The sequence below is a fragment of the Perca flavescens genome, chromosome 19, assembly GCF_004354835.1.
Source record: "Perca flavescens isolate YP-PL-M2 chromosome 19, PFLA_1.0, whole genome shotgun sequence".
In the NCBI taxonomy this organism is placed as follows: Eukaryota; Metazoa; Chordata; class Actinopteri; order Perciformes; family Percidae; genus Perca; species Perca flavescens.
Genome location: NC_041349.1, coordinates 31,004,880 through 31,018,667, shown reverse-complemented (window position 1 = coordinate 31,018,667; position 13,788 = coordinate 31,004,880). Strand labels below are relative to the sequence as shown.

The window sequence follows — 13,788 nt, the reverse complement described above, 5'->3', positions numbered from 1 at the left end:
ACTCGCGAACAAAACCCCAAGGTACTTGAACTCCTTCACTTGGGGTAAGGACTCATTCCCTACCTGGAGAAGGCATTCCATCGGTTTCCTGCTGAGAACCATGGCCTCCGATTTAGAGGTGCTGATCCTCATCCCAACCGCTTCACACTCGGTTGCGAACCGATCCAGTGAGTGCTGAAGGTCGCAGGCCGATGATGCCATCAGGACCACATCATCTGCAAAGAGCAGCGATGAGATCCCCAGCCCACCAAACTGCAACCCCCCCCACCCGACTACGCCTCGATATCCTGTCCATAAATATTACAAACAGGATTGGTGACAAAGCGCAGCCCTGGCGGAGGCCAACCCTCACCTGAAACGAGTCCGACTTACTACCGAGAACCCGGACACAGCTCTCACTTTGGTCATACAGAGATTGGATGGCCCTGGTAGAGACCCCCACCCCCCTCCCCCGCAGCACCTCCCACAGTATCTCCCGGGGACCCGGTCATACGCCTTCTCCAAATCCACAAAACACATGTAGACCCGGTTGGGCATACTCCCAGGCTCCCTCCAGGATCCTTGCGAGAGTGAAGAGCTGGTCCGCCGCTCCACGACCAGGACGGAATCCGCATTGTTCCTCCTCAACCCGAGGTTCGACTATCGGCCGAACCCTCCTTTCCAGCACCTTGGAGTAGACTTTACCAGGGAGGCTGAGAAGTGTGATACCCCTATAATTGGCACACACCCTCTGGTCCCCCTTTTTTAAAGAGGAACCACCACCCCAGTCTGCCACTCCTTTGGCACCGTCCCAGACTTCCACGCAATGTTGAAGAGGCGTGTCAACCAGGACAACCCCTCCACACCCAGAGCCTTGAGCATTTCTGGACGGATCTCATCAATCCCGGGGCTTTGCCACTGTGTAGTTGTTTGACTACATCAGTGACTTCCGCCTGGGAAATCGGCGACAATCCCCCGCTATCCTCCAGCTCTGCCTCTAACATAGAGGGCGTATTAGTCGGATTCAGGAGTTCCTCAAAGTGCTCCCTCCACCGCCCTATTACCTCCTCAGTGGAGGTCAACAGTGTCCCATCCTTACTGTACACAGCTTGGATGGTTCCCCTTCCCCCCCTGAGGTGGCGAACAGTTTTCCAGAAACACTTTGGTGCCGACCGAAAGTCCTTCTCCATGTCTTCTCCAAACTTCTCCCACACCCGCTGCTTTGCCTCTTTCACGGCAGAGGCTGCAGCCCTTCGGGCCCTTCCGGTACCCTGCAACTGCCTCCGGAGTCCTCCGAGATAACATATCCCGGAAGGACTCCTTCTTCAGTCGGACGGCTTCCCTGACCACTGGTGTCCACCACGGTGTTCGTGGGTTACCGCCCCTTGAGGCACCTAAGATCCTAAGACCACAGCTCCTCGCCGCAGCTTCAGCAATGGAAACTTTGAACATTGTCCACTCGGGTTCAATGCCCCCAGCCTCCACAGGGATGCACGAAAAGCTCCGCCCGGAGGTGTGAGTTGAAAGTCTGTCGGACAGGGGCCTCCTCCAGACGTTCCCAATTTACCCGCACTACACGTTTGGGCTTACCAGGTCTGTCCAGAGTCTTCCCCACCCCCTGACCCAACTCACCACCAGATGGTGATCGGTTGACAGCTCTGCCCCTCTCTTCACCCGTGTCCAAAACATACGGCCTCAGATCAGATGAAACGATTATGAAATCGATCATTGACCTTGGCCTAGGGTGCTCTGGTACCAGGTACACTTATGAGCATCCCTATGTTCGAACATGGTGTTCGTTATAGACAATCCATGACTAGCACAGAAGTCCAACAACAAACAACCACTCTGGTTTAGATCAGGGAGGCCGTTCCTCCCAATCACGCCTCTCAGGTGTCTCCATCATTGCCCACGTGTGCGTTGAAGTCCCCCAGCAGAACAATGGAGTCCCCACTGGAGCCCCATGCAGGACTCCAGTCAAGGTCTCCAAGAAGGCCGAATACTCCGAACTCCTGTTTGGTGCATATGCACAAACAACAGTCAGAGTTTTCCCCCCACAACCCGCAGGCGTGGGGAGGCGACCCTCTCGTCCACCGGGTAAACTCCAACACAGCGGCGCTCAGCCGGGGCTTGTGAGTATCCCCACACCCGCCCGGGCGCCTCACACCCTGGGCAACTCCGGAGAAGAAAAGAGTCCAACCCCTATCCAGGAGTATGGTTCCAGAACCGAGACTGTGCGTGAGAGGTAAGCCCCACCAGATCTAACCGGTAGCGCTCCACCTCCCGCACCAGTTCCGGCTCCTTCCCCACAGAGAGGTGACGTTCCACGTCCCCAGAGCCAGCGTCTGCCGCCCGGGTCTGGTCCGTCGAGGCCCCTGACCTTCACTGCCACCCATGTGGCATCGCACCCGACCCCAACGGTTCCTCCCACAGGTGGTGGGCCCATGGGCTGGAGAGATGGGAGCCACGTAGCTTGTTCGGGCTGTGCCCTGCCGGGCTCCGTGGCAAACCCGGCCACCAGGCGCTCGCCGACGAGCCCGCCGTCTGGGCCTGGCTCCAGACGGGGGCCCCGGGCTTCCTCCGGGCAGGGTCACTCCATCTCTACCTTGCTTCTTCATTGGGGTTTTTGAACCATTCTTTGTCTGGCCCCTCACCTGAGACCACTTTGCCTTGGGAGACCCTACCAGGAGCACAAAGCTCCAGACAACACAGCCCTCAGGTTCACAGAGACACACAAACCTCTCCACCACGATAAGGTGATGGTTCACGGAGAAGCCCCCCAGGATTTGTTTTTGAAAAATAAACCATTAAATGGCACTTTCTGGAGAGTTTTGTGGAAAGAAATGGAAAAATCGAGTCTTACATGATATGTGCAAAACTGCAAACTTTGCATTATTGTAGTATCAACAGGTATTAGGGCATTTAACTTTTACATTACTGTTAATCAGTCATCATTTGATTACACATTGTATGGGTCACTACAAGGTAATACAATGTGCCAAACATAATGTGCCACATGAAGAGACATGACAGTAGCAGCAACTGAGAAGATATGGGTCTGTGGTGACCAGGTCCACCTCACACAAACTTCCTTCTCCCATTATCTCTCTTTACTACTACTACTACCACACACACACACACACACACACACCAGTGGTTCTCAGTGTAGGGACCAGGGACCCAAAGTTAAATTAACATTGGTCTACCAAAGGGATCTACTAGGACCACTGAAATTCTAAACAATGAGAACCACTGATTTACATACATTCTAATCCTTTAAAACTAAATAAATAGAAATAACCATTTTTTTGGACACCAGGGGGACTGGTGGCCAAAGACCAAACCTCATTAGATTAGGCAGTGAGGGAAATTCATTCTTCAATCAAGGCCTTTCCCCACCACAAGGTGCAGCAGAAAATAGACTGAAAAATACCAACAGCAAGACAAAAGACACAGCATGGCTCATTTTGTGCATGTGTCATATCACAGCCTTTCTCAAACTTTTTTTGTGCCAAGGCCCAGTAATGTTTGGCCCTCGTCCTCTGTGCCCCACTTACCGTATGTAATTTTTTTGGGAAAAGAAAGACTATTTGTTCATTTTATGAAACATTTAACGAATTATTTACAGTTACATTTAGAGCTGCACAGAGGTTAGAGAAGCACAATAGTGACCAAAAGTTTCCCAGTATCTGCATTGGTTATGTTATGTTATGGGATAGGTTTTGTTTCCAGATTTTGTGAGGAGACCTATAATTTTGAGCATTAAACACTGAATTTTTATGCACCTATTTCTACCCTTTTCTACATCAATTTATGCTGAAAACAATTGAAAATATAGAAAAATAAGGCCCTCAGGCATTCTTGTATTACTTTAAACTATTCTCTAGTAGATCAACTTTTTCTGATTTAACGTTATCTCTGCTGAGATTCTTCCTTCTCTTTTGCGTCTTTTGTTGGGGAAGTAAATCTCTTTAAATGTGCATGTGACACTTATTCATGTGAATCATACATCATTTTAATTCATTTATAAACCCCTGGACTTCAATAGCTCAGATGTGTTTCATCAGATTTCTGCTCATGTTTACAACTTTGTGCACATTCAAAATATAGGCCTCACTCCTCATCTGTGTTCTCCCAAATTTGGAGAGTTGTAATATAGTCTGCTGTGCGTGTTATTGCTCTGCTGATATGGTAGTATCTCATTCAGACTGACAGACACAGAGGCCCATTTGGGTCTCTGGTCTCTGACAAAGTTTAGGGGTAGATGTAGGCTACGCTGCTCTTCATTGTAGGTAGAGCACGGATGCAACGCGTCACTGCCCACAGCACAGCGAGTCCATTAAAATTAACTGAACTTACCAGCCGCGCTGCTCACCACCTATTTTTTGCGATCCTCTCCACTGTCCTCCTTGTGTCTCCGCTCAGCCGTTTTGCGTGTGTGTTTGTTTGTTTGTTTATGTGTGTGTGTGTGTGTGTGTGTGTGTGAGAGAAACTGGTTAGCTAGGCTACTGAGAATGTTATTTTTCATTTGAATGTTTATGCCGCGGCCGGAAATTTAACGAGCGATGTCATTGCGTTATAATCGATTATGGTGGGCCACTGCATCGATGCAGCATTGTCCATGTCCGCATCCCGATGCATCGATTATTTGATTAATTTCAACACCTCTACCTGATACACAAAAGGGTTTGTGCTAAAGACTGAATTAAGCCAAATAACATTGTCGTGGATGATAAGGAGAAGAGGGTGTCTTTCTTATCTCGTTGCTTTGAAGCAGATGATTCAAACACTATGTTCTATATACTAAGTCCTATTGCCAGTCTTTTATCACCCACTCTGACACGCAATACACACAATAATTACAAACGCAGAAAAAGCCTGCAAGAAACACTATACTTAAACCGTAATAACACACTTTGTTTCTTTGTGTTGTGGGTGTAAGTCTGGACTGTTTGAGTGTGGTTGTCATTCCTCTCCTACATAGTGAGTGTCAGCTGTGTGTGTAATTTATATTTTTACAGCCGTGTTCTGAGAGCCACATAGTCGCCACATTGTGTTGCGTGTTGCTCCACCTCCTCCCCACCCCCTCTTTGATGGCGTGTGTGTGGCGTGGCCGAGGGGTGTTAACATGACCTCCGACACCACAAAGTACAGCTCGACTATACGAAGTAGATTTTCATCCAATGAGGTGTACAACAGACTGCGTGCGGCCGCCTGAAAAGAGTGTTTTAACTATAGATCCCTGTTGCTTGGATACGTTGGGTTAGAAGAATATTTTTTAATTTATTTTTTAAGTCTTATTACAATCAAATTCAAGAAGGATAACCACTGTAATTATATATTCAGTTGTTGAATATGTAATGTGCATTAGCAATATTGAAAATGTACATGGTTTATGTAATTAAACCATTGTCATTGTGGGCAAGGTGTCATGATAATGTAGCATTTTGAGTTATACTCTGATAACCATCCCTTATTCAGTTTTTCCAAAGTAGTTTCATCTTTGAAAGGACAATCCTAATGAAAAAGCAAGAACACAACCCCTCATATAAAAACAATAGACTCAGAAATTCAGCTAAAAAGCTGTGATAAAGCCACTGTTCACTCCCTGCTCAGCAGCAAACAGCAGACACACACAGTCAGAGACTAGCTGATGAACATAGCATTTAGCAGCTGAAGAGACAGATCATTTTCTCAGAGGTTGGTAGAGAAAAAACCAGAGCTAAAAGGAGAGAGAATGTCAGGAGAACACCAACAGGACTACAACAGAATTAGCTTTGTGTTTTTTTGGATGTGTAATTGGCAATTGTTTGCTAATACGTTTGCTATACTATACCCAAGTGTTAAACAAAAAAATAACTACGGCATGAGGAAGCCATCTTATTTGAATAAGAAGGAAAATACTAAATTAAGATGTAAATTAACTTTAATAATACATAATAGCTTATTACACAGGTATTAGCTTTTTTAGTGGTGGAAGGGTGTAGCATGGGCTAAGGAAGAAGCCATTACATGTTGGAGCGGGTCCGAACCAAAGGGAGGAAAGAAATCATTTTTAACTTTCGTTACCATTGCGAGATAGGGCGTTTGCGTTGCGTTCATGTGGTGTCAGAATAATCGCCCAACTGGGAAGATTCCCACTGCATTAACATTGTGAGATAGGACATGCCATGGCAAGGGTCTGCGCTCTCCAAGTGCCCTTCTACGTGATGAATTGGCATACACATGTGTGTTATAACGGGATTATACTGAACAAATATAAAAATATATATATATATATACAATGTATACAATAAACATAGAACTATTATGTACATACGTTGTATTTTGGTCATTGTTGCTTTTTATATACATTTATGTACAATTTCAACAACTTGTATGTACATAATAGTTATATGTTTATTATTATACAAGGTTATACGTATAAGTGTTCTGTAGACTGTAAATAAGTGGAATACAAAACTATAGTCATTCAAAGAGCACCATATCCATCATGTTTATAGGTTTGTTATGGTACAATTTTATATGTATTTCATTTTTATACAGTATTTACGTTTCTGAGATATTTCAAAAGTCTTCTTCCTCCTTGTTCTTTTCCAATCAGCTGAAAGGAAAGAAGGGAACAGGGCCCAATGGGACGGCATCCAAACAGAAGGCCGAGCCAAAGAACCAGCCAAAGAAGAATGGAGTCAATGGAACCAATGGGACAGCATCCCTGAAACGCAACAGCTCCAGTAAGTAGCAACAAAAAGAGAGTTCACATTATTTTCATCGGGTGAATAAAGTGTTGACATCACAAGAGCTTATCATACTAATGCAGTAAAAAGTAGGACAGAAAGTAAACTTTCTGTAAATTCTTCTCAAATCAAAATTGAAAAGTCATTAAAATGGTAACTTGTGAGAGTAGTCAGTTCTGGTAAAGTATCAGACCGTGTGTCTGGCTCCCCAGCCTCCTCACCACCGCTGATTGCTCCACAGCAGTTTGGAAAATACAAGATGTCCAAATTACAGTTGGTTTAAATAGGGGGGAGTAAATAACTCCAAAACCTAAAAGCTATGCTACCCTCGAGAAAATCCATGTGACGCACGTGGGCCAGACTGGAACCTCCTGCCAACGTTGAGGTAACGCTCAAACCGACGCGATAGCAGAAGCCCAGATCGCTGGGCGAGGGTGAAATACGGTCCTGTTAATCCTTGTGGTTTTTCAATAGTATTTTTTTGCCTAATGTGTGAACGAGCAGGGTTGTAACCGCTTGTGTAGCTTGTCATTCCTCCAAATTCACCAAGTATATTGAATTTGAAACTGTCAGCGACAGTTTGATTGAGTGAACTCTCATGAGCAAAGTTCACATGCATGCACATACACACCCAGATGCTGGATGGTTACCCTCAGTGTATTTTCCAGGAAGGGAAGGCACACTCCTGGTGTAATGAAGAAATGCTTAGGCCTGTGGCTGAGAGTTCAGTGGGTTTCTTACCAGTGCCCTGATGCTCTCCTTTTCCTGCATGTGTTGGTCTTGTCCTGCAAAATCTTTTCTTGTCAGACAGGCAATGCACCATCACACATGAGTCCAGAGCTCACATCCTCAAGGTTGGGCAAAGCATTCAATAAGGCCTTAGCTTGTCTCTGCTCTTTCATTAAATAGTTCTAGTAAGACATTGCCAGTGCCAGTATTAAATTCCTTCTGAAATCTATTTAAGTTTAACTTTAAACAATTACGTTTTAAATAACCACCATTTTCAGAACCTTGATTGCATATTTGCAATGTAGCTAATTTAAGTCCATCAAAGCATGAGTCTCATTTTTCATATTTTGGAAATGATTCCTAGTAGTAATATTAACCCTTTTTCCTCACCAAGTTAAATAAGTTAACTAACACTGAGATGTGTGGATGTGGCGACATTGCTAAAAGAAACTTGACGCGCTAAGAAACAAGAAAACAAAGGCAAGCGCTTTAATGATTACTCAAACTGTTGATGTGAACCTCTAGACTCTCCAGGCATTGCCACGCCTGGCCAGACAGCAGTCACATGACATGCAGACACACAGCTGAGGGCTAGCTTGTGTGCTGCTGCTGTAAGAAGATAATAATACTAATAATAGCATTGATTCAAGCATTGAGCACAAAGTGTTTTCCAGATTAAAAGATTTACAAAATACTAAAGATGCAACGATTACAACTTTCTTGGCCGATTCCGATTTCCGATTTTTTTTTTTTTTTTTTATAGTTTGACCAGCCAATACCGATTTCATTTTTTCTAACCAGTTTACAGCACACACAAATATTTATTTTCTTTTCTTTAATAGAAAATTTTACATTTTGCATAGAACATAGAAAAGTTTTTGAACAGATAATCGATTGCTATAAAATCAAACTATAAATTACTCCTGGTGTGGGAAATTAACACATATTTCAAGTGCAATGTTATGGAAGAACCATTTTCTTCTTTTCACATCCAATATCCAACTAAAAAAATTTGATATATTTAGCAAACTAAACTTCTGTATGTATGAAAACTGGGAAAACAGGTAATGGCAATGCAATATATAAATAACAAATAAAAAAAAAATATATAGCCTTAATGCAGTATAAAGATATTTCTCAAAACACACACATGCATCCCCACTAACCTGGAAAGCATTTTAAACAGTAACGTTAATACAGCGTGTCGGAGGAATACAGCGTCTTTTTGTTTTTTTTACACCGCATCTCCTACCGCTGTATTAAAAATCAATTGCTGACATTAGGAGAAACTCATAAGAGGTAAAAACAGGAGGGTATACAAATCAAATGGGCAACACATCGGTGGCATCAGAGGGACCACAGCGTTTGTTAATGTTAGCTTCTTGTCTCATCTGGGGTCTGATAAACAGTAAATTTATCAAAGTCAGGGTGCCTAACGCTATTTTCCAATAAACTGCTCTGTCATATTTCACGAGTGCGGTTTTCATGTTCCAGTTGTTCAGCCTCAGAGGGGAGAGAGAGAGCGGCTGACTGTTCACCTGAGATCAGTAGAGCAGACGGCTTTGCAGAGCCGTGTATAATTACGACTTTATGACATTTCATAAACAGCTGATTGAGCGGCAGTGCGCCGCTGCTACATGCATATAGCGGAAATCCTGCATGTGCACGTGTGATGCTGATGTTGCGCGATGTTAATCATGCGGCGCCCGAGTGAATTTGACCCGCATAAAATCGGCATATGTCAGACTGACCGACAGGTCGCCGGTCATGGCCGATGACGTGAAAATCGGCCAATTCCGGTCACCGGCCGGTCAATCGGTGCATCTCTACAAAATACAATTAAAGAATGAGAAACCCATGTAAAAGCTTCCTACAAAAATGAGAACATGAGAGCACATATTTCAGACAGCACTGAACCAATGGAAGTGCAAGATAGGATGTCAATAAAAGAACAAACTCTTGAATTCAAAACCGATCGAAATGGAAGATGTAAGGAAGTGCATCTAAAAATACTAAAATGATGATACAAATCAGGCATAATTTAAATATGTAATGACACTGAAGTTTGAATAAAACACCATAAAAAAGTAATAAAGTGATGCAATAAAGGAAAAGAAAACAAGGTTAAGTGTAGGCCATCTTGTAAAAGTGAGTTTTAAGGAGGCAGCGGAATCAGAAAAGACTTTAGGAAGAGGACACAGCTTATTACATTTCTTGTAAAAAGACAACAAACATTTCAATAATCAGTCATCAGTCACATGACTGAAATGCATGTGTTCATTGGATTTTTTTTTTTTTTTTTTAATAAAATAACTGGTAGGACAACATCAGCAAACCCACATACCACATGTATCAGCCGACAGTAGTGCATGCTTGTTACGTTAATTCAATTTTATTTATAGTGTCAAATCACAGCAGGAGTTATGTCAGGACACTTTACAGATAGAGTAGGTCTAGACCACACTCTATAATTTACAGAGAAACCAACAATTCCTCCAAGAGCGAGCATTTGCGACAGCGGCAAGGAAAAACTTCCTTTAAACAGACAGAAACCTCGGACAGAACCAGACTCTTGGTGCTGGCTCTTGGTTAGCGCTGTTGGTCATGTGATGATGGTCGCCTTGTACCACCTCAAGCTCTTCACATGTATCTTTGTTGTTCAGATGCAGAGCAGTGTAAGTACGGTAAGAACCGCGTGGAGGCGGATGCCAAGCGGCTGCAGGGCAGGGAGGAGGAGCTGATGAAGAAGAAGCAGGAGATCAGGAACCACCTGAGCGTGCTGAAGAAGGACAGGAAAGAGCTGCGCATGGCCGTGGAAGCTGCTGCCGGTACCAGTAACAAACGGGCAATGTCTGTAATTTAAAGTGCCAAGGTACAAGTTTATTAAAGTGATAATCATTCCTCCTCTATTAGGCAAACGGTCACTGGCCTCGCTGTCAGAGCGCCTGAAGAAGGTAGAGGAGGACTGCAGGCGGAGGGAGGAGGAGCGGGTGAACCTGGAACTGGAGCTGACGGAGGTGAAGGAGAGCCTGAAGAAAGCCCTGAGCGGTGGGGTCACCCTGGGCCTCACCATCGAACCGAAGGCTGGCTCCTCTGGAGTCCAGGTCAGGCCCCTGTTCTGTCATTCCACAGTGGTTCAGAAAGGATATGTTGTTACCTGCGTGGCACCATCGCAATCGCAATTATAACGAAAACGCAATATGTACTATGTGTCAAACCATTGTGAATGAAGTATTGTGTGCTGCGGAGACATCCAGATTGCAAAAATCACACTATTATCATTTAAAATGAGATTAATGATACCGAAATTATCATTCCCTTCAATAGAATAATCTTGCGATTGCAATATCAGTCAAAAATAATTGCAATTAGATATTTTCCTCATATGGGGCAGCCCTAGTCTTAAGTCTCTCTGTCTGTGTGTGCAGTCGCCGGCGATGTTGCGGCGGACCCAGGAGTCTTCTCCCTTCTCCAGCTGCGACACTAGTGACACGGAGTCCTGCTCCCTGCCGGTCAACAGCGCCTCGCTGCTGCGCCGTCAGCCGGGCGGCCAGAAGGCCTCGTCCGTCCGGGGACACGTCCTCAGGAAGGCCAAGGTCCGAGCTCACAGCGCAGACCTAACCCTAACCCTACAGCCATGTTTCATAGTTTGCTCATTTCAGGCTAGTTGTGGCAGTCACATCCAGTTAAGATATTAGAAACCCCAAATCCAATGAAGTTGGGACGTTGTGTAAAACGTAAATAAAAACAGAATACAATGATTTGCAAATCCTTCAAATCCTCCTTCAAATATAGGTTGAAACTCCTTTCAACCTATATTTGAAGGAGGATTTGATTTGAATTCCTGATATTCTTTGTAGCGTATTCAATTGAATATAGGTTGAAACTCCTTTCAACCTATATTCAATTGAATACGCTACAAAGAATATCAGGAATGTTGTGATTCAGAATCACAGATTCTTTTCTTGTTTTATTAGAATGTCCTGGTTGTACTGATTAAGACAATTGTATTTATTCTAAAACTCTGACAGTGGGAGAAACTGATGAGTCTGTTTGTTTTGCAGGAATGGGAGCAGAAGACCGGCACATAATACGCCCAGCCCTCACAGCACACTTACTTTCATTTCTTTTTTCTTTTTAAGAAATTTTGTATATATTTATTTAAAACTGTCCATACAGTCCGAGATTGTGTTGAGGAGCACACAAGCATGAACAAAGCCAGTTGCTGCTTTTAGTATAATTAGAGTAGCGCAACATACAGACCAAGCAACCTTTTTAAACTGTTTGACCAATGAGCATGCTTAACCCTCGTGTTGTCTTCCCGTCGACCTGCAACTTTTAGTTTTTCTGAGTCAAACTTTTAAATGAAAAACCTTTATCAATGTTTTGGTCTTCTTTTTCAAAACCTCTGTGGCTTTCCCCGATGTTTTTGGCACTTTTTCAAACATTTGTCAACTTTTTCTAAGCCTTTTGAAGTTTTTGTGGTTTTTTTCCCAACTTTTTAAAGGTTTTTTTTTGTCACTTTTTTTGACATTATTGTCACTTTTGTCACTTTTTTAAAACTTTTTTCTTCTTCTTTTTGTCACCTTTTTTTTTTTTTTTTTTTACATTTTTTTCACTTTTGTGTCACTTTTTTAACTTTTTTCTGACATTTTTGTCACTTTTATTTTAATTTGTCACTTTTTTCTGACATTTTTGTCACTTTTCTTGACAATTAATTAATTGTTTTTTCTTCAAATGCTATAAAATTGACTAAAACACCCAAATTCAATGAAATTAGTGAACTGATTATTTATCTTGTTAAGAGCGTTGTAGTGAAGCATCCACGTTATTTTTTGAAAGAAAACCCAAATTTCTGATCTAGAAACTTTTTGAAACTGGGTCAAATTTGACCCGAGGACAACAGGAGGGTTCGCTGTACTTTATTTTCAAGCATCTTATTCTCCCTTTTTTCACTCAAATCTGATCCAGGAGATTGACAGTTTGGGTTCAAAAAGGTCTACGGTCAAAACCCAGTATTTATTTGTAAATGTTTAGAGGAAATAGAAGCTTCCCTTTATTTATGTTGATATATTTAAAGTTGGTTTTTTTCGTTGAACTTCACACACCGTCATGGGTGTCAGCATCAGAAAACAAAGTGCATCACAATAATCCTAACACACCAGTTGAGTAGCTATGCAGCTAGTCTCAAAGCTGTATTTCAAGAAGCAGAAATATTCTCTAGGTAATTCAAACTCTAAAAATCACAAATGATTGTGGAGGTTGATCTGATCTGAGACTGATTTATGCAAAGCAGGATAGTTGGAAAATCAACATATGTTGCAGATCATCAATTGTGACTGTAATACATATGAATTCTACAGAGTGTCCCATCCCAATAACAAAGAGGCCATTCATTGTTTTGACTTGGTCATGGTTGGAAGATTTTGAGGACACATAGACATTGATTTATTATTAAATTCATTAATAATGAATTATGTATTTTTTAACTTTTCACACTTCCAGTCCATATTTTCTGTATCTACGGGGGTGACTGAAGTGTAGAAAATCATTTTTTGACTATTTACACAAACTAAATAAAGGCAGTATTCACAAAAATAAAGGTGTACGGTACATTGTATTTGCAAGACTATTTTGCCAATGCCATTTTGACAATGGATGTCAGTAATGCCAAAAGTGCCATAATGTACCATAATTTTTACATTTTGTGACACCTACCATTAGTCCGCTGTCTCTTTCCACACATCAGAGCTACGCCAGCTTCCTTCAAAATAAAACAAATCGGGTAGATTTGTAGGCGTGTCAAAAAAGTTGACCGCTTCATACCCCTACCACCACAATCCAAACAAACGTTTCCCTTCTGCCGCCTTCCCTCAATTGAAATGAGGAGGTGACGAAAGCAGCGGTGTGTGAAAGCCTGTATGGTGTGATGTTGATGGCTGTCATTAGGCCTCCAGCGGGTGTGTGTTAGTGCTCGGAAAACCTGGCAGGTCATCCTGAGGCGTGGCAGCCCTTAGATTTGGCGCTTGTAGTTGGAAAACTCTGAACCTCAACCGCTGTGGCTGACATTAGACCCTGATCCAAAAGCCTCGGTCCAGCTCTTCTAATCACGTCACTGGTTTACTGTGTGTGTGTGTGTGTGTGTGTGTGTGTGTGTGTGTGTGTGTGTGTGTGTGTGTGTGTGTGTGTGTGTGTGTGTGTGTGTGTGTGTGTGTGTGTGTGTGTGTGTGTGTGTGTGTGTGTGTGTGTGTGTGTGTGTGTGTGTGTGTGTGTGTGTGTGTGTGTGTGTGTGTGTGTGTGCGCTCAAATACCTCCGAGGCACATTCCAAACCCAGAAACTGAC

The 13,788-nt window shown here is 43.1% G+C and overlaps 1 protein-coding gene across 2 annotated transcripts in view; it reads left to right on the top strand.

Annotated features, from left to right (window-relative positions):
* afap1 (actin filament associated protein 1) overlaps positions 1-11,929 on the top strand; it is an 89,370-nt gene extending 77,441 nt beyond the window's left edge. For both annotated transcript variants that reach the window (XM_028564071.1, XM_028564070.1), the window contains exons 13-17: positions 6,584-6,713; positions 10,109-10,273; positions 10,359-10,549; positions 10,874-11,041; positions 11,510-11,929. In XM_028564071.1, coding sequence (XP_028419872.1) covers positions 6,584-6,713; positions 10,109-10,273; positions 10,359-10,549; positions 10,874-11,041; positions 11,510-11,536 — 681 coding nt within the window. In that variant the 3' untranslated portion in view covers positions 11,537-11,929. The remainder of the gene's footprint in view (positions 1-6,583; positions 6,714-10,108; positions 10,274-10,358; positions 10,550-10,873; positions 11,042-11,509) is intronic.
* The last annotated feature ends 1,859 nt before the right edge of the window (positions 11,930-13,788 follow it).